Source organism: Notolepis coatsorum, assembly GCF_963971535.1.
Source record: "Notolepis coatsorum genome assembly, chromosome: 2".
Lineage (NCBI taxonomy): Eukaryota > Metazoa > Chordata > Actinopteri > Aulopiformes > Paralepididae > Notolepis > Notolepis coatsorum.
The window spans coordinates 178958057-178977712 of NC_140166.1; the positions used below are offsets into that span (position 1 = coordinate 178958057).

Below are 19656 nucleotides of genomic sequence, written 5' to 3' on the forward strand. Positions count from 1 at the left end.
GAACTCTGATGAATTAAAAAAACAAAGAGTGATAAAGGCGACATCATGTATGTGAACTAGAGCTGTGAATCTTCACTGGCCTCATGATTCGATCAAGATTCAGCTGTCCACGATTCGATGATTCATCTGGATGCAGCTCAATAATATATTACATCCTCAATTTTATAATCTATATGACTGCACATGGTTACTTTTTCATCAATTAATACAAGCAGTCAGATAAATTAACTTTTATTTAGAAAGTTCTTAAATCAGAATGTCAAAATAAATGTCTTTACTAGCGTTGCATGATAGATACTAGAAAGGTATCTCGATACCGAGCCGTTAAAAACGGTTCAATAGTCTTTTTATTAGTATCAGTATCAATACTTTTAGAATAGCCTGCTGCTTTATTTTCTATGAGTCGAGTGGATGCATGACCAGAGCACTAGCTTTTTAATAATAATAATATATTTGATTTGTAGGGCGCTTTATAGTTGTGGAGCAAATCCTAAAGCGCTACATTGTAACAGAATATAAAAGCTAGCAAGAGAGTACATTTTTCAATTTATTTTAATAATCTATTATGTTTCGTCACTGCATCGATGCAGAATCGCCCAAGTCCGCATCGCAATGCATCTTAGAATCGAGAAATGTCCACACCCCTAGTGTGAGCGCGCTCTTACCTGCCACCTGTGATGGGTCCACCAGCGTGTGTCTGGACACGCTGATGAGCTTGCTGAGCAGGTGGATGGTGAGCTCCTGCGTGGAGGCCGAGGTGAAGCCCTTGAGGAAGAGCTGCAACAGGCCGGGGAAGCTGTACCACTTCAGCTTGGCCTGGACCTTCTCCAGGCGCTCTCGGCTGTCGGCCCGGTCCAGGGGCAGCTGACCCAGCAGCTTGTTGAGCAGCCGCAGGGCGAGCAGGTACTCGAACTCGTAGTCCGACTCCAGCAGCGAGGCGGCGATCCAGAAGACCGTGGCCATCAGGTTGGAGGGGTCCACGGGCGGGGTGGCCTCCCCTCCCGGCCCCCCTCCCCCGCCCTCCCGTAACGACGACAAGCTCCGCGTGCGTGCCAGGTTGCCGTGGCTCCCGCCGAGTCGGTCGGCAATGTCCAGGGTGTTGCTCCGTCGCCGGTCGGCCTTCCGCTCGCCCATGAGGCTGGCGCGGAGCGAGTTGCTGCGGGCGTGGCCGTGGGCGTAATTAAACAGTCCGCCACTGCTGAGGTTCAGCTGGCCTGTGCTTTTCCTGTTGGCTGCAAATTTAGACGCCAGTAGGTGATCATGGGCAGTAGAGGCCCTGCAAGAGGAAAAAGTCACAAGTGAGTATATTAAAAAGAAAAAAAGGGAGTAAGCATGTGTTAGATACTGTTGTTTTCACCAGAGACTTACTGTGCTAAGGCAGTGAGGAGGTCATAGTTCTTCACTGTGTCTGCTAGTGTGTCAATGCCGGACTCCAGTGTCAGCAGTAGCTCTATTACAAAGCCCTGAGAGAGAGAAGAACAGAGGTCAACCCACCAGACAGAGCCTGGCTGAGACCTACAGTAACAGATCCTTTAGACACAGAGCCTGGCTGAGACCTACAGTAACAGATCCTTTAGACAGAGCCTGGCTGAGACCTACAGTAACAGATCCTTTAGACACAGAGCCTGGCTGAGACCTACAGTAACAGATCCTTTAGACACAGAGCCTGGCTGAGACCTACAGTAACAGATCCTTTAGACACAGAGCCTGGCTGAGACCTACAGTAACAGATCCTTTAGACACAGAGCCTGGCTGAGACCTACAGTAACAGATCCTTTAGACACAGAGCCTGGCTGAGACCTACAGTAACAGATCCTTTAGACACAGAGCCTGGCTGAGACCTACAGTAACAGATCCTTTAGACACAGAGCCTGGCTGAGACCTACAGTAACAGATCCTTTAGACAGAGCCTGGCTGAGACCTACAGTAACAGATCCTTTAGACACAGAGCCTGGCTGAGACCTACAGTAACAGATCCTTTAGACACAGAGCCTGGCTGAGACCTACAGTAACAGATCCTTTAGACACAGAGCCTGGCTGAGACCTACAGTAACAGATCCTTTAGACACAGAGCCTGGCTGAGACCTACAGTAACAGATCCTTTAGACACAGAGCCTGGCTGAGACCTACAGTAACAGATCCTTTAGACACAGAGCCTGGCTGAGACCTACAGTAACAGATCCTTTAGACACAGAGCCTGGCTGAGACCTACAGTAACAGATCCTTTAGACACAGAGCCTGGCTGAGACCTACAGTAACAGATCCTTTAGACACAGAGCCTGGCTGAGACCTACAGTAACATGCCAGATCCTTTAGACACAGAGCCTGGCTGAGAACCAACATGCCAGGCCCTTTAGACACAGAGCCTGGCTGAGACCCAACATGCCAGGCCCTTTAGACACAGAGCCTGGCTGAGACCCAACATGCCAGGCCCTTTAGACACAGAGCCTGGCTGAGACCCAACATGCCAGGCCCTTTAGACACAGAGCCTGGCTGAGACCCAACATGCCAGGCCCTTTAGACACAGAGCCTGGCTGAGACCCAACATGCCAGGCCCTTTAGACACAGAGCCTGGCTGAGACCCAACATGCCAGGCCCTTTAGACACAGAGCCTGGCTGATGATTACCTTCAACCATGATAGAGGTTTGTAGGCAAAACTCAGAAATCAAACGGCACAGGCATCTTTTGGGGAGATTCCAGGGTGAGTCAGGATGAAACCACGTGAGACCCAACGATCATCCACCCGGTCCCCGGAGTCTCTCCCCACGGTTTGCCTACAAGAGGACATTGCTGGAGAGCAGTAGTTCCACACTAAGCGCAGGTCGGCGAGGTCCACGGTCAAACAGAAGGTTCCCCTCACGGCTAAACACTGTGAAGTCCACCAGCATTCAGTGTAATACATGAAAAGAATGCCAAATGTGTTTTTTTTTAATCCCGACCTGAGCCTCCTCTCCAGGGTCTCCTACAGTCTCCACCAGGCGGGACAGGACGTCAGACAGTGTGGCGGCTGTCAGGGGCTGTTTCAGTGCCCTGAAGATCTGGAAGGAGCGACCGGCGTAGTGACGTGAGGAACAAGACAGAGCCGTCTGCAGCGCCACTTCACTCAGCAGCGACTCCAGCTGGTAACCTGCAGGGACACAGAAACATAGAGACCGTTTTACTTCAACTTCAAACTACTTTATTTTCCTTTCGGAACTTCATTCGTGCAGTGGTTAAAAGACAAACATACAGTCACAATACATAGACATTCACCACTATAAAAACACCAACTACATTAAAACTACAGTAAAAAACGCCACTATAAAAAACACCAACTACATTAAAACTACAGTACTTAAAAGCATGATATATTCAAATCCATATGGAGCAGTTCTATATGTATATGGGGGGGGCAGTCTGGCCTCCACCAGACCTAGGTGTTCAGCAGTCTGATGGAGGTAGGCACGAAGCTAACTAAGCCCCTTTTTTCCAGTGTCGAAGCTCTGTATCGGCGGCCTGAGGGCCTTAGTTTGTAATGTTTGTAAAGTTTTAATCATTATTCCAGTTGAACATCAGGTCCAACATTTAAAACATGTTAAAAATAAAATTTTAAACTACTACTACTAAAACAGCTGGTGTAGGCGTCACCCTAAACTTGTGAATTTCGTTTAAAATAAATAAGACAACTCAGCATAATGTATGGATTGCAACAGTTAAAACATTATAAGTGTACACCATCAGCTCTAGGGTGTGTAGCAGCACCCATTTCATTCATACTCTTGGTGGTGTTAGGGTCATTCTTGACCCGGCAAGGTAAAACTACCGGTATACTATAAAAATACTAAATATAAATAAAAAAAAATATACTAAACCTTTTTTTCAGAAGTTATATTCTAATATTGTTCTATTATAGTCAGAAAACATTATTATCTATGGGTTTCACATTTAGTATATTATGATTAAACAACCTCATTTTCATTAAAAAAAAATTATGTGTCTCAGGGGCCATAAAATCAAATTACAATGGGATTATATGGTTATGAATGCATATAATGTTAGTTAGGATGTAGTATTAACTATATTGAGTAATATATTTTGAGTGGTCAGGACTGAGTTAGACCCCGGGTCACCCCCGCTAACAACGGTCAGTGGTGCCAATTCCTAACACAACATGAGGGTTAAGACTTGGTACATAAAGCACTTTAAAAGTATAGGCTTCCTATTTCCCGGTTTGTCAGCACATAGTGTTTTTGTCTGTTCTTGTGATTATGAAGTTTGTGTAGTTTAGTAACTTGTACGGTTGTCTGTGCTTGTGATTATGAAGTTTGTGTAGTTTAGTAACTTGTACATGTACTGTTGTCTGTTCTTGTGATTGTGTACATTTGTAATGTCTCTGTTTTGTTAACATCAACCTGCAAAGGGACTACAGATGGAAAACAGCCTCTGGCTATAATCTGGCATAAATTGAAATGAATGAAATGAAAACATCCATTAACATCCTATCTGAGGCAATACAGACCTGCCGGGGATTGTTTAAAGGCGGTCACCACGTGTCTGAGGAAGACACTGAGCTGCTCAGCACTCTTGATGTTGGGGTTCTTAGGAGACACGTCCTCATGGTTCCATAGAGGACCGCGCTTCCTATCGGGGACAGACGCCAACAGCAGAGTCATGAACACCAGTAGGTCACAGTGTTAAAGCCACACATGATATGATCGGTTCACTCCCAAGTCAAATGGAATCAAGAGAAGTAAAAAGCTCACAACCACAAACTCAAACCCATGCGATGTGAAAAACAAAAATACCCAAATCCTTTCAGACACGGCTGCCAGCATGAAACCAGAAACATTAACTGGATGAATAATTGAGCATTGGTACAATACTAATGTGGCAGACCTGGTCCATCATGAACACTACATCGGACAAAAAAAAAAAATTAACACCAAAGTGGTATATTTCTGTTAAAATAGTTCTAGATTCCAACAGCCATCAATAATATAGAGTGTAATGGGGTCACATGGGTCTCCCAGTCCCTCAGCTCTGCAGTCAACAGACATTTCCCACCCCTGGTATCCACTTCCAATCCAATCAGGAGAGAGAACCCTAGATATATATATAAATTATAAAAATTGCTTACTGCACTGGCAGATAAACATACCTTTTTAAAACACACATTTGCTTAAAACTATTTTTGTCACCGTTTTCTTCAGTGTGGAGTGCTCTCTTGATTGGATAAAGTGTATTTTCCATTTACTGCAGAGCAGAGGGACCCATGTTACTGACCAAACCCTCTATATCAGTGATGGCTGTCGGAATGTAGAGCCATTACTTTAACATGTGGATCACTTATTTTAACAAATAAATACCACTTGCAGCGCCTTTAAATGGAGAAGTTTGATTCTCAGGTCAACATTCGGAGTATGTGTGATCATCTTCTCACCTCGAAGTGACAAACTCAATGAGGGCTTTGACCTTGTCGTCCTGCTCGGCAGTGACGTTCACCTCGTTGAGCAGTGTCGGGGTGAGGTGGGACAGGGTGGAACCCCCGGCCCCCAGGCTGGACGAGGTGGAGCTGCTGCTCAAGCCAGAGTCCGTCATGGGCGATGGCTGGAATTCAGGCAGCAAGTCCTGAACTCCTGTGTACAAAACACACACACACGCATACATCAGATTGCATGGCAAACAACTACCTCACAGCGAATGCATTCAAAATAATTTGTGAAAAGGTCAATTGTGAAGAACATGTGAAGATGGACGTTTGCTGCCACCTAGTGATTTTCTTTGGAAGTGCAATAACAAATGGCGTGACTTCCTCCCTTTCTCTCACTGGGCCCCAAAGACGGAACTGACCTGTGAGGTTGAACTCCTGGGGAACTGGCTTCACGGTCAGTACCCTGGGCTCATTGTACTCCCTGTTGCGCAATAGCACAGAGGCCAGGGATTGGACGCTGCTGTTGGTTCCCTGGACAACCAGTAGATGAAGCAGGAGGCGTTTGCAGTGCTCATAGACCTCCGGATGCTGGTGGTCAAAGCCTGGAGGAAGACACGGGGCAGGACGGAGACATTGAGTGACGGAGGTGGAAGCGGTCATTGAAACACTCTCACGGTGGGCCTCGTAACCGGCCTTGGACCGGAGAGCACTGCGTCAGCGGCACGTCACTCCCTGCAATTGAGACTATTCAACACAAACTGTGTCCGAGGAAGGTTGTCGTCAAGTATCGACACCTCTCACCCCAATCACAGACTGTTTGCCTTCCTTCCCTCTGGGAGGCGCTATAGGAACTTCAGCTCTGTGACAAGCAGGCTCAGGAACAGCCTCTTCCCCGCCGTCGTCTCTCTCTGAACTCTACCACGGTACAGACTCCGCCATGAACAATAATACTGTATATACTGCAGATATATGTATCTACATCTGCATATATTCCTGTTTATATATACACACACAGTATATACTATATCCATATCAATGGTGGAACGAACTCCCCACTGTCAGGACGGCTGAAACCTGGCCAATTTCCGTCGTCCGAGTAAAAACACACCCCTTCAAAAAATCTGATAGAGAAAAATGCAATAATAAAAACATTCAACTATTATGTACCCTACTACTATTCTTATACTACTACCCATCATGCTAATATTAATTACATATTAATAGCTATATAGAATGCTAATATATAGCATTCTAGCATTTCGTTTTTTTAGATTATATATTAGATTAGATTTAGATTATTAGATTATATATTTTTTTTTTTTTTTGTCTTTTTCCCCCTCCATTTTCCTCCGATTTTCTCCCATCCCAATGTTAGTCGTATGCCAATTCCCAGTCCCTTCCTGGTCGCTGCGCACTTACCCCCCACAGTCAGATCATCTGGGAGAGTGGAGGCTACCACGTGCTTCCTCCGACACACGTCCAGCCAATCACCGCTTCTTTTCACCTGGCAGCGCGGATTCTCATCGAGAGGGCGTAGCGTGTGGGAGGACCACACTATCCCCCTCGAGTCCTATCCGCGCTTAGCAGGCGCCCCGACCGAACTGTAGGAGTCGCTGTTTACAACGACCCGGACCCACCCCGCCAGCTTCTCCCACCCTCTAATACAGCCAATTGTATTAGTGCAGACGGCCAGCCAAGCTGGTGACAACCCCGGAGCTGTGAGCTGGATTCGAACAGGCGAATCCAGCCCACAGCTCCGGGGCTGGTGACGAACGCAATCTCCGCTCGGCCACCTAACCGCCTAGATTATATATTGTAACTATATTTATTGTAGGGCAAAATAACAGAGGGCATACTATACCCTCATCTCGCACCTCGTTGCCCATATGCGCATGTCCAGTTAATTATATTGTATATTGTTTACACTGCCTTTTTAATTCTATTTACATTTTTACTTCTCAACTGTACTATAATTCTGTGACCTGTACCTGTATTGTCTTCTACTACATGTACTGTACCTCCCCTCCTCCCACCTGCTATGATACCGAATTTCCCCAAGGGGATCAATAAAGGAATATCTTATCTCTTATCTTATCTTAATATGTCTATACTACTATGCGCAGTGTTGACGAACAATGTCACTGACCCTTAGCTGCCAGAGATGTACCCCTCCTGCTGACTTGTTGTTCACAATCTGTGAGACACTTTGGATAAAAGTGTCAGCTACATGGCTAAATTGTAAATTGTATATATCCAATACCTACTCTTATTAGTCATACCACTGGCCAGTATGGTTTACTACTATAGTGAATGTATACTTGTATCACTGTTCATAATTATACTGTACATACATCAGATTAGCATACTACTCTGTAGCCTCATTATAATATATTCCATTTAATCAATTGTTTACATCTAATCACACAGTATATCGTTAATGCACGTCACTGTTACCTTGCACTCCGGTTAAATACCAACTTCTATTTGTTGTGCTGTACTTGCACTGTACAACGACGATACATTTTAATCTAATCTAAATACTAACCAGCTGGCTAACCCAAGGGTAGGCTTTTTAATTGGCTCAATTGCCAGGGCAGCTGCCTATAACGCTGGCAGGTTTCCATGGCTGTAACAATCATGTTCTTATAGTCTTTATAGTTAATAAACAGTGTTTATTGGCTTGTTTTACTGCCATGTTTCTAATCTTCATAGAGTAAATGATATAAATTGGTTTTATAATAGTGTCCGTGTTGGGCATCATGTTGGTACGAAAGTCCATAGGGGTGGGTAGATTCACTCAAAATGAAGCTACAACACTTACTGGTCTAATACGGAAAAACAATCTATAGACAGTTGAGGGAGATTAACAAGGGGGTTGAGTTACCTATGAAGATGGCGTGTAGTAGGAGGTGTAGGTAGGCACTCCATTCAACTTTAACCCCATGGTCCACAATGAGGTCCGTCAGTAGGATGACAGCTATGTTGCACCTGAGGAACAGAGACGGCAGGTGAACAATGCCTTCTTCAGGGACTGCTGCTTACACAGGAGATAATACAGGTTTACAAGGTATCCAAGATGATCCGCAGGTATGTATGCGATTATAAATTTTTTTGCACCAGTCACTGCTGTGTGTGTGAGAGAGAGAGACAGAAAGAAAGACATCGACTCGCTTGGGAAACACTCGTTTGGCACGATCCGTTGTTGTGAATGTATAATGACATTTCAAAGTCTATACCAGCGGTTCTCAAACTACGGGTCACGACCCAAAGTGGGGTCGTGGGTAGGTGACAGTGGGGTCACGCATTGGCAAGTAAATCTTTTTTTTATTCAAATAAAAAACTATATAAATTATAATTTGTAGGCGGCTACGTGGGCAAGGCGCTCACCACGAATGCTGGAGACGTTGGGTTCGCCTGTTCGAGCCCAGCGCTCCACATTGCTTTCAGTTTAGCTGGTCGTCCGTACTAATACACATTGGCAGTATTAGGGGGTGGGAAACTGATGGGTGGGGATCGGGCGTTGTGGACAGCGACTCCTACAGGTCGGTTGGTGCGCCTGCGCAGTAGAATCAGGAAGCGATGGGGCGGCGCCCCTCCAAAGCGCAGACCCCTGATGCTGAAAGATCGCGCCGCGCAGGTGAAAAAATGCGACTGCCGTTACCTCGAGTATCGGAGGGGACTCGTGCTATGTATGACTTAGTCCACATTGCAGCCGGCTTGTGGGAGGCAAGAAACAGCGTTCGAGACAGGGGAGGGTTGAATTGGACGACACGAAAATTGGGATGGGAGAAAAATAGAAAATGGGAGAAAAAGTGGATAAAAAAAAATAGAAAATTATAATTTGTTTAATGTTCTAGCAACATATTTTGGCTAAATATGCCTCGTTTTATAAATGTGTATTGATAACAAACAGTGCTGTAATTAAATGTTCTAATAAATATGCATGATCAAGTTCAACAACGTGTGCTTTAATTTTGATATTCCTTAATTCCACGACTCATCACCCCCCCCGCCACACCACAAACTGCCTGGGCCGGCCGGATCGACCAGTTCTGCTGCCAGAGCTATCACTGTCACAACTCGGGACTTGAGAACTAGAGACTGACATCACTGTACCGACTATCTTGATTCTTTGCACTAGACTCATATCACTGGACTCTCACCACTGGACTATCTTGTGTTTGAACTTTTTTTTATATTACTATATTGTATTTGTACTGTGAAGCTATGCATCCCCCACCCTGTATCGCCCCCCCATGCTGCTTTGACACCTGAATTTCCCCAAGGGGATCAATAAAGGATTATATTACTTATTACATGATACATTAACACTTTCACTGCCCAAGCTTAATTCCTTTTTACCTCCTTGAATGCCCAGCACCACTTCAATGTTAACTTTAATATCGCCTAATCTATGTTTTAAATTATGGCTATGTGTCTAATCTGCCCGTCGCTTATCAAAGACTCATTTTCCAGTCAACATTGTCGTAGCAGATTGTTTTTTTATCGCTTCATTTCCGTTTTCTAGCATTTTCTAGCATTTTGAAAAGCACTCGTTTTCATGGAAAAATGAAGACATTCCATGATAATCGCCCTTTACTGGAATATTCTAGAACGGTCATTTTTCGGCCTATTTATGAATAGTTTTCAAATAAACGCTAGATTATCGATAGTATATGTGTACGCATGCACGCTCTGGCCACAAGCTGAAAATCGATTCTCCTATTTCCTGACCGCTCGCACAGTCAATCAGCCATATCACATAAAAGCTTATATCGCCGTGAAAACGAGTCTGATTATCCTAAGACTGGTAACATAGATTCCTTACCCGAGATCAGATGGTATCCAAATGGATTATTCCAATTCCTGATCGCCATTCGAAAAAATCTATCCTTTTATTGATTCACCGTGTATACTGTAAAAACACATACCCCGGCTGCGTGAGTGAGAAGTAAAATGTGGAGTCAGGGATTTTTTTTCTCATTCATTTTCATTGAGTTCAATCCAAAAGGGTGAATTACCATCTGGGAGACGATAGGGGGCGCTTTTTTCACATCTGAGCGCCTGGAGTGGCTGAATTTCCAACGGTAGACTCGGTTGATGAAATATGATTTCAGATCGCTAATAAAAAAAAAACGAGAAAATACGAGAATTCTCGTGAGTGGGCATTCAACCCGCGGGGGGTAAACCCGAGAAAACTCGGGTTGGGCAATCAAAGTGTTAAGTGTGGGGTCTCAAAATAAAATCCTAAATAAAATGGGGTCATGGTATAAAAAAGTTTGAGAATCACTGGTCTATACCATGAAAATAAGACGACAACACCTTTCAGATTTTTATAAGAAAAAAAGAAACATATTATATTTGTCACAATAAGGCGATAGCCTGTATCTATGTGAGTAAACAAGGCAAGAGACCATTCAGCAAAATCCCAGGAACTGCCACTCAATAGTCTCTGAAACCCTGGTGTGTGTGCGTGCACGTGCGTGTCAGGGTTCCCACAGACATTGCAAAATTCAAGGACTTTCAAGTACTTTTCCAAGCACTATTTTTCATTTTAAAAGGGCATTTAAAAGGATCCAATTTATTAGAAAAAAATGTGATCCAATATTTATGGCTTAAAACTAACTGCAGACAGTTACTTTAGATAAAAAAATGCTATTTCTTGATTAAGAACAATTTTATCATGGATGAACAACTTTCAATACGAATGGTTGATTTGAATTCGAAGGACTTTTTAAGCACCTTGTAAAAAAATGGGCTGTTTTCAAGGAATTCCAGGCCTTGACTTTTCTTTGTAAAAAAAAATCGAGCACTTTAAGCACTTCAAGGACCTTGTGCGAACCCTGGTGTGTGTGTTGCATGGTGTACCGGTGGAGAGGTACAGCTGGGGCGTTGGTCTCTGGCAGGTAGTCCACCAGAGGGGACCAGCAGCCTCCTGTGGGAGGGAAGGGCAGCGGCTCTGGTTTGTTGTGGTCCATCACCTTCAGACGCCAGTTAGCATACAGTGGCATGGAGTCACCTGCACACATGAGGAGATTCCCTTTTTAAAAGAAAGTTGACGAGTAGATCTTTTTAAAAGTAACATTTAAAAAGGCATTTCTGTTTTTATTATAGCGCCTTCCCCCCCTCTTAGTCCATTGCCCCAGCTCAAGCTCCACCCTCTATTCTTGATCCTCCAATCAGGCAACAGTCGTGATTGGAGGATCAAGAGGGCGGAGCTTAAGATAGGTCAATCAGTTGACTAATCTGTCTGTGGTTTAACCCTTTCACGACCACACTACCAATGGCTTAACCCTTTCACTGCGACAATACAGAAGGTTAACCCTTGCACTGCCATACGACAAAGGGTTAACCCTTTCACAACCACACTACAGACGGTTAACCTTTTACTACCACACTACAGACCGTTAGCAGTCTGTAGTGTGGTAGTGAAAGGGTTATTAGTCCATGCAAAAAAACAACAACACCCAGAGTAGAATGTAAAACGTGTGATTCTTACTCTTCTCCTCCTCATAGGAGCCCCCTGAGCTGCTGCTGTAGCGAGACTCCAGCCGGTGGTGCTGGCGGTTCAGGTTACTGTTCAGACCACTGTAGATGTCCAGGTGAGTGTAACTACAGAGCGAGGGGCACACGTTAGTGAGTGAGTGAGTGAGTGTGAGTACTTGTATTTCTATATTTTTGAGGACTATTGACCACATTTGATTGAGTACATTCATTCCCTGCCTAGACCCTCACCTATCCGGAATGACCTCACTTGAAAGGATTTTACTCATCTTTTTTTGTGCCTTTTTTCCCAATTTAGTCGTTATTCCAATTCCCTCCTGGTCGTTGCACTGCCCTACTGTTGGTCTGGGGAGGGTGTAGATTACGACATGCCTCCTCAAATACATGTGGAGTCGCTAGTCGTTTCTTTTCACCCGACAGCTAGGAGTGTCACTGGGAGAGTGTAATGTGTGGAGGTTCACACCATCTCCCCCAGATCCCCTCCCTGCTCAACAGGCGCCCCCGACCAACCTGTGGGAGACGCTGTTGCAACGACCAGGACTTGTACCCCACCGGCTTCCCAACCGCGAAACACTGCCAATTGTGTTTGTAGGGATGACTGACCCAGCCGGAGGTACCGCTGCTTGGAATTTACTGCTGCTGTGATTACTATTAAGAGAGTGCTTAGACCTCTACACAACCCATCCGCGCCTACTCATCTTTTTCTATCGTGGTGAGATTTGGTTCAGAAGTACAAGAATAACATAAGATAAGATATTCCTTTATTGATCCCCTTGGGGGAAATTCAGACATCATAGCAGCATCGGGGATGGGGGGGTACAGGTAGTAGAAAACATACAGGTACAGGTCACAGAATTATAGTACAGTGGAGAAGTAAAAATACAAATTGAATAAAAAGGCAGTCTGGACATGTGCATCTGGGCAGCAAGGTGCGAGTTGAGGGTATGTATGCCCTCTCAGTTATTATTTGCCATACAATATAGTTACAATACATAAATCTAATCTAAAAAAAAAAGAAAAATAAAAAAAAAAGCTAAAATGCTAAATACCGTAATTCCTCTAATAGTAACCGGGTCTCAAATACAAGCCGGGTCTCTATTAATGGCCGGGTGCGCTCTTGAGCTAAGCAATTATAAGCCGGCCTCCTAATACAAGCCGGGTTACTAATATACTGAGCTGCATACTGAGCTAGTTACTTGATTTCACTTTGAAAACGTTGAAATGACCAGTGACCACCTGTAATTGCACTGTTTACTATTTCATACAGTACTTGGTTTCAATAAATGAACCCAGTACATTTTACTGGGTTCAAACTGACACAAAATGTTGATTTATTCATTATGATCCGTTTGAAAATTTGAAATATAGGCCTCCCTCTTATACATGCCTCCTCCTAATACAAGCCTGGTACCCGCTACAGTTGAAACAAATACAAGCCGGGGTTACTATTAGAGGAATTACGGTATATGCAATATATAATCTAATAATCCAATAGTCTAAATCTAATTTAATATATATCTAAAAATGATAAAAATCTAAATATATGATCTGATGAAGTATACAGTATTCACATAAGGTGCGGTGTGTGTGTGTCTCTGTGTGTAGTGAGAGTAGGAGGAAGCTACCTGTCCTCCATGTTGGGGTCTTTGATCTTGATGTCATGGTGGCCCTCGGGTCCTGGCACCATGGTGTTGCTGCTGGAGGTTGTTCCTGCGGAAGACAAAAACAAACTTTGAGCCTCATTTATCTTTTTGAATAAACACCAAATAAAATTTCCACTTTTGACAACATGCAGATATAGAAGGACTTTGTTTGATAACATAATGAGATAGAAGGACTTTGATAACATAACAATATAGAAGGACTTTCGGTTTCATTACATAACGATATAGAAGGACTTTCTGTTTGATAACATAACGAAATAGAAAGAGTTTCTGATTAATAACACGAGATATAAGGACTTTGTTTGATAATATGTAAATAATATAACGATATAGAAGGTCTTTGTTTGATAATATAACGATATAGAAGGACATTCTTTGATAACAAAGATATAGGACTTTGTTGATAAGATAAAGATATAAGACTTTGTTTGATAACAAAGATATAAGACTTTGTTTGCTAATCATCTACCTGAGGTGACGGAGGGGATCTTGTAGCTGGAGCTGATGCGGTAGTAGGGGGGGTTGTCCATGTGAGTGACAGCTGAGCTGACGGGGTCCGTGAGCTCCAGTTCACACATCAACTCCTCCAGCAGCTGCATAGTCTTGTCCCTGCCCAGATACACCACCACACGCTTCACCTGGGGACAGACGAGAGACACACAAGCAATGAACAACACGTAATGAAGAACAATTAATCTATTCTACATTCATTGCACACACGTCCACATGCACACACTCACTTTAAACATTCACCTTTAACATTCACTTTAGATACTTTAACACTACACCATATCTAATCTATTTATTACTCAAATATTTGCACTACCTCTCTACCTCATTTTTGCATTTTAGTTTTTTATATTGTTTATTATTTTTGTTATTGCTAATTTCATTGTTATTATTGTGAGATCTTGTTATTGTTACTGTATTGTGTTTGTCTTGTTTTGTGTATAAAAATAAATAAAGATATTTGCAAAAAAAAAGTATATTGTATATTTTGTATAGTCTTTATTCTTTAACTTTTTACTGTATGAAGCACAATTTCAGGAGGGTCATACAGAACCAAGCATTTCACTATAATGTACATGTACCTTATATGCGACAGATAAAACAAAACGAGAACACGGGGAGAACATGCAAACTGAATCCACCCTGTCAGGTTTAAACCCTTCTGGCTAACAACGCTGGCTAGGTGCCTGGTGAGTGTGGCGGGACTTACATAGGGCAGGAGGCTGGGATCACTGTTGACTCCGGACATGCTGATGAGGAAGTGGAGGATGATTTTGAGGTTCTTCGGCCAACTGTCTGCTAACGTGGTCCATACGTTCTCTATCTCCGACCAGGCAAACTCATCCCCGTACTGGAAGGAAAACACAGTGTGTGTGAGTAGGGCTGAGCAACACATCAACATTACATTTGATCTCATTATCATGTAATTTCCCTCCCCCTTTTACAATCATGAATCACGTTTTGTGAAAATATTTACACAATTAATGACTAAAAGCAAACATTATGTCAAGATTTCGGAAATATTTCAGAACATCGACTGATAATTACAGTTTCAGTTTGATACGGTATCACACATACCATGTCGTCGAATAGGACGAATATCAATTGCATAACATACAACTCTTTCTATATCTAAGCACGTATTGTGATATGGAGGGGGGGGGGGGGTCTTTCATGAATATCATGATATTTTTCACTCAGCTCTATGTGTATGAGTGTCAGTAGTCAAGTCTTTTGCTGGTATCGTTAGGTCTGTGTCTCCATCGAGTTTCTTCAAAAAATCTCCGGTTGCTAGGCAACCTTTCAAAATTCACACCACCAACTGTTACACAAGCTCAACTATGATGATACAACAGTCCCAGCTGGCTTTGGCCAAGTCTGGCCAGGTTGTGAAAGGTAGCCGTCTAAGCCAGGGGTCCGGCCAGGTTTGGCCAGACAATGGAGATGCTCACTGTGTGCCAGATTGGCCACAGCACGGCTAAAACCTGGCCAAACCCTGGCCAAACCCTGGCTAAACCCTGGCCAGTGAAGACGAGGTCTCACCTTTGCAGTCATGAACATGAGGTTGTTGAGCACCATGGTGGTGGCGTGTGGGGAGCCCCACCCCTCTCCACGGAGCCAGCGCCGGCTGTTCATCATCATCATCTCCCGGTCGTGGGCCTCCTTCTCCTCCTCTCCACCTCCACCAGACTCGTCCGCTCGCCGCACCGTCGGCTTGAAGTCCACCAGCTCCACATTGTTCATCCAGGGCAGAAGGTAGTGCAGCATCACCTGGCGACCACCGGGGTGCGCCGTCTGGATGCGCTGGCTCACCTCTGTGGTGCAGGAGCGACACAGGGACACAGTCAGTGTAGAAAGGCAGAGGAGGCACAGGGCGGTGTAGTGGTTTACGTCATTGCGGTTTCCCGCGCGGTGCACCCCTCTTGAAATTGCAATGTATTTCCAATGAACACATTTCTAAATAGTCTCGTTTAAAACAAATAAAACATGAACATTGGCATGGTGTACCTTTCTGTGTGTATTCATCCACAATCTATAGCTCAACATGAAATTCACAATTAATCGTAAAATAATTACGTATAATTTTATTTAAACCAAAAATGCTTAACACTTTGAGTGCCACGGACGCATTTTGTCGTTAGTTCATGCCGCCAGTTGAATGCCAGCAACGCTATATAGCGTTTGTTTGTCGTATTTTTTTTTTTAGTAGCGATTTGAATTCATATTTCATCAATCGAGCCTCACACTAGTGCAGCAACCTCTCTCTGAGCTCCATTGGGAAAATACCGCCCCCTATCGTCTCTCCCTGTGTAACTGCACCCCATTGGATTAGACTGATGAAGGGGGGGGGGCCAGTTTCCTCATTTAACTTTTTCCGTCAAGCCAACTGAAGGATCCAAGTGATCGCTGAGCGGCAAAACAACGTGGAATACATATTTACAGTACCCAACGCTGAATCAATAAACGCAATCGATATTTGGAATGGCAATCAGGAATTGGAATAATCTTTTTGGAGAACATCTGATCTGAGGTAAGCAATTTATTTGACCAGTCTTGGAGTAATCGGATCTGTTTTGACCTATATATCAGCGTGTGCCCCATGTGTGTGTGCGCGCTGATCAGGAAATGAGAATATATTTTTCAGATCGCTTCTATAGCGTGCATAAGTACACATATACTATCGATAATCTAGCGTTTATTTGAAAACGATTCATAAATAGGCCAAAAAATGACAACGTTTTGTGTATGCCAGAATATTCCAGTAAATGCCGGTTATCACGGAATCTATATATTTTCCTGAAAAACTAGGGCTTTTCAAAATGCTATAAAACGGAAATTAACAGATTAAAAAAACAATCCGTTTCGACAATGTTGACTGCAAACAAGTCATTGATAAACGACGGGCAGATTAGACCATAATTTAAGACAGAGATTATGCGTTCATTAACGCTATCATTGAAGTGGGTGGCGGCATTCAACCACGTTTTACCATGTTAACAAGTGGCAACCAAAGTGTTAAGCATTAATGTTAGTGATAGAAGGGAACTCATTTTGTGCAAAAATGGAAAGCTTGCCAATGTTCATGAGGCAGAATTATTACAATAGCTGATAACACATTTTCCCACTGATAATCCCTATATGGGTGGGAAACTAAAGTGACGTCAGACTACACCTCCCGACTCCGAGCTGTGCCAATGGGATGAGATGCTTTGTATTGTGGGGTAGATTAAGAGGACTGACGACATCATAACACATTTACTATTATACATTCTACAAAAAGGTGCAACTTCAGTAAATGACTGTAAATGTTTACAGTAGGCCTCAGTAGAATGTCTACTGCTCCCCCAGCGATACTTGGTGTCGGGAAGTGAACTGAAATCCATGACTTGCGTGACTTGAAGACTTTATGAATATATAAAACTGCATGGTTCCAAGAATGGTTCTCTTTCTGTTTACAGTGTGGAAAATGGAGCAAGCTCTCTGGGACCACCTAGATCTCGCACTGGTGACCTCTTGGTGAAACGTTCAACTATTATTCCGCACAGCTACGACATTATCCGAGACGAAAGTGTGTGTCAGTGGAGCAGCCGACCTGAGAAGATGGGCAGGGTGAGCTCTGGGTACGTCCTGGCCAGTTCCTCAGACAGCTGGTAGTAGGACACGGAGTAGAGGTGTGGGAGCGCCGATGGAGGGGTCAGGATCCCGTCTGTCCTCTGGATCTCCAGCTTGTGGGCGTAACGGAAGAGCTTGGGCTCCAAGATCTAATGGGTTCACAGGAGAAAACAACAGAATAAACACACCTACGTTAAGACAAGAGACCAACATCCAATCCCAGCCAGTAAGTACTGTTCGAGTCCCGGTCGGTGGAGCTGATGTGTGTGCGAGTCTAACCTGTAGCAGCTGCATGGCCACCTCGTAGATCTCCCTGGATGAGTCGGCCGCCTTGAACAGGATCAGGTTCAGCAGCACCACAGTGTCAAACTGGTAGTCCCTGGTGGAAGACATCACAGCGTTCAGTATTTGGGCCAGATCGTATATATAATACTGTATATTAATTAAGGCTGTCAAAGTTAACGCGGTATTAACACGTTATCACCCGATTCTATTAACGCCACAATTTTTTTAACTCACGATTAACTTTTAAGAAAAAAATAGCTTTTAAAATTTTTTTTTACTAGACATCACCCAGGTGTATTATTGATGCTCTCATTGATACTATGTTTGTTTCTGAAGTGTGTGTGTGTGTGTGTGTGATATATAGAGAGAGGGGGGTGAGAGAGATGAGGAAGGGGCAAGAGAGAAAGAGAGCCGTTTATTATTATTATTATAATTTTTTTTATTATGTTTTTGGTCGATTTTTATTTGTTCTACCGGGCAGTCCGGTAGAGAGAGGAAGAACGGGAGACAGAGCGGGGGGAAGACATTCGGCAAAGGACGGCGGGTCCGGTTGCATTTAACAAAACACTCTTCAGTAACGCGTGGCATGAAATGTGCTTAGTGTTCAGAAGAGAGAGACATTTTTTAGCAGTGAGTGTGCCCCAGGACAGGGAGACATAGAACAATTAACAACGTGACCACTAGGGTAGCGGTCTGAACTAAGGGGCGTGTCTTACTCACCTGTTGTGAAAGACGTTGGCGATGGCCTTGAAGCAGCCGGCAGCCACACGGCGGGAGCCGGTGTAACAGCGGTCCACCGCCCAGAACATCAGGTTGCTCTGGTCTGGGTTCAGCTCCAGCAGCAGCATCACCGCCTCACAACCCAGCTGGTGGACCTGGAATATAGGAGGGGGTTCATCAGGAGCAGGGCTTCACACCTCAACACCCACTGAACACCACACTAAACTACATGATGTCACATTGAACTGCCCTTCTGAGGTCTCTCCCCTCCCCTCCGATTATATCCACTGATCACAAGCCGGTTGTGGCGATAAAAGGTACAACAAGACAGGAAGAAGGGAGAGTGAGGCACTAGGATACAGGGAGAAAGGAGAGTGAGGCACTAGGAGCCAGGAGAGTGAGGCACTAGGAGACAGGAAGAAGGGAGAGTGAGGCACTAGGAGACAGGGAGAAGGGAGAGTGAGGCACTAGGAGACAGGAGAGTGAGGCACTAGGAGACAGGAGAGTGAGGCACTAGGAGACAGGGAGAAGGGAGAGTGAGGCACTAGGAGACAGGAGAGTGAGGCACTAGGAGACAGGAGAGTGAGGCACTAGGAGACAGGAAGAAGGGAGAGTGAGGCACTAGGAGACAGGAGAGTGAGGCACTAGGAGACAGGAAGAAGGGAGAGTGAGGCACTAGGAGACAGGAGAGTGAGGCACTAGGAGACAGGAGAGTGAGGTACTAGGAGACAAAAGTGAGGCACTAGGAGACAGGTAGAAAGGAGAGTGAGGCACTAGGAGACAGGAGAGTGAGGCACTAGGAGCCAGGAGAGTGAGGCACTAGGAGACAGGAAGAAAGGAGAGTGAGGCACTAGGAGACAGGAAGAAGGGAGTGAGGCACTAGGAGACAGGAATAAGGGAGAGTGAGGCACTAGGAGACAGGAAGAAAGGAGAGTGAGGCACTAGGTGAC

The 19656-nt window shown here is 44.4% G+C and overlaps 1 protein-coding gene across 16 annotated transcripts in view; it reads right to left on the reverse strand.

Annotated features, from left to right (window-relative positions):
- fryl (furry homolog, like) overlaps window positions 1–19656 on the reverse strand; it is a 182873-nt gene that overhangs the window by 40637 nt on the left and 122580 nt on the right. For all 16 annotated transcript variants that reach the window (XM_084307769.1, XM_084307770.1, XM_084307765.1 and 13 more), the window contains 16 exons: window positions 18707–18861; window positions 17981–18080; window positions 17682–17850; window positions 15632–15903; window positions 14799–14939; window positions 14049–14217; window positions 13541–13625; window positions 11911–12023; window positions 11280–11430; window positions 8296–8399; window positions 5831–6013; window positions 5421–5616; window positions 4500–4621; window positions 2941–3128; window positions 1369–1463; window positions 666–1276 (listed from right to left, as the gene is read on the reverse strand). In XM_084307769.1, coding sequence (XP_084163895.1) covers window positions 666–1276; window positions 1369–1463; window positions 2941–3128; window positions 4500–4621; window positions 5421–5616; window positions 5831–6013; window positions 8296–8399; window positions 11280–11430; window positions 11911–12023; window positions 13541–13625; window positions 14049–14217; window positions 14799–14939; window positions 15632–15903; window positions 17682–17850; window positions 17981–18080; window positions 18707–18861 — 2854 coding nt within the window. The remainder of the gene's footprint in view (window positions 1–665; window positions 1277–1368; window positions 1464–2940; window positions 3129–4499; window positions 4622–5420; window positions 5617–5830; window positions 6014–8295; window positions 8400–11279; window positions 11431–11910; window positions 12024–13540; window positions 13626–14048; window positions 14218–14798; window positions 14940–15631; window positions 15904–17681; window positions 17851–17980; window positions 18081–18706; window positions 18862–19656) is intronic.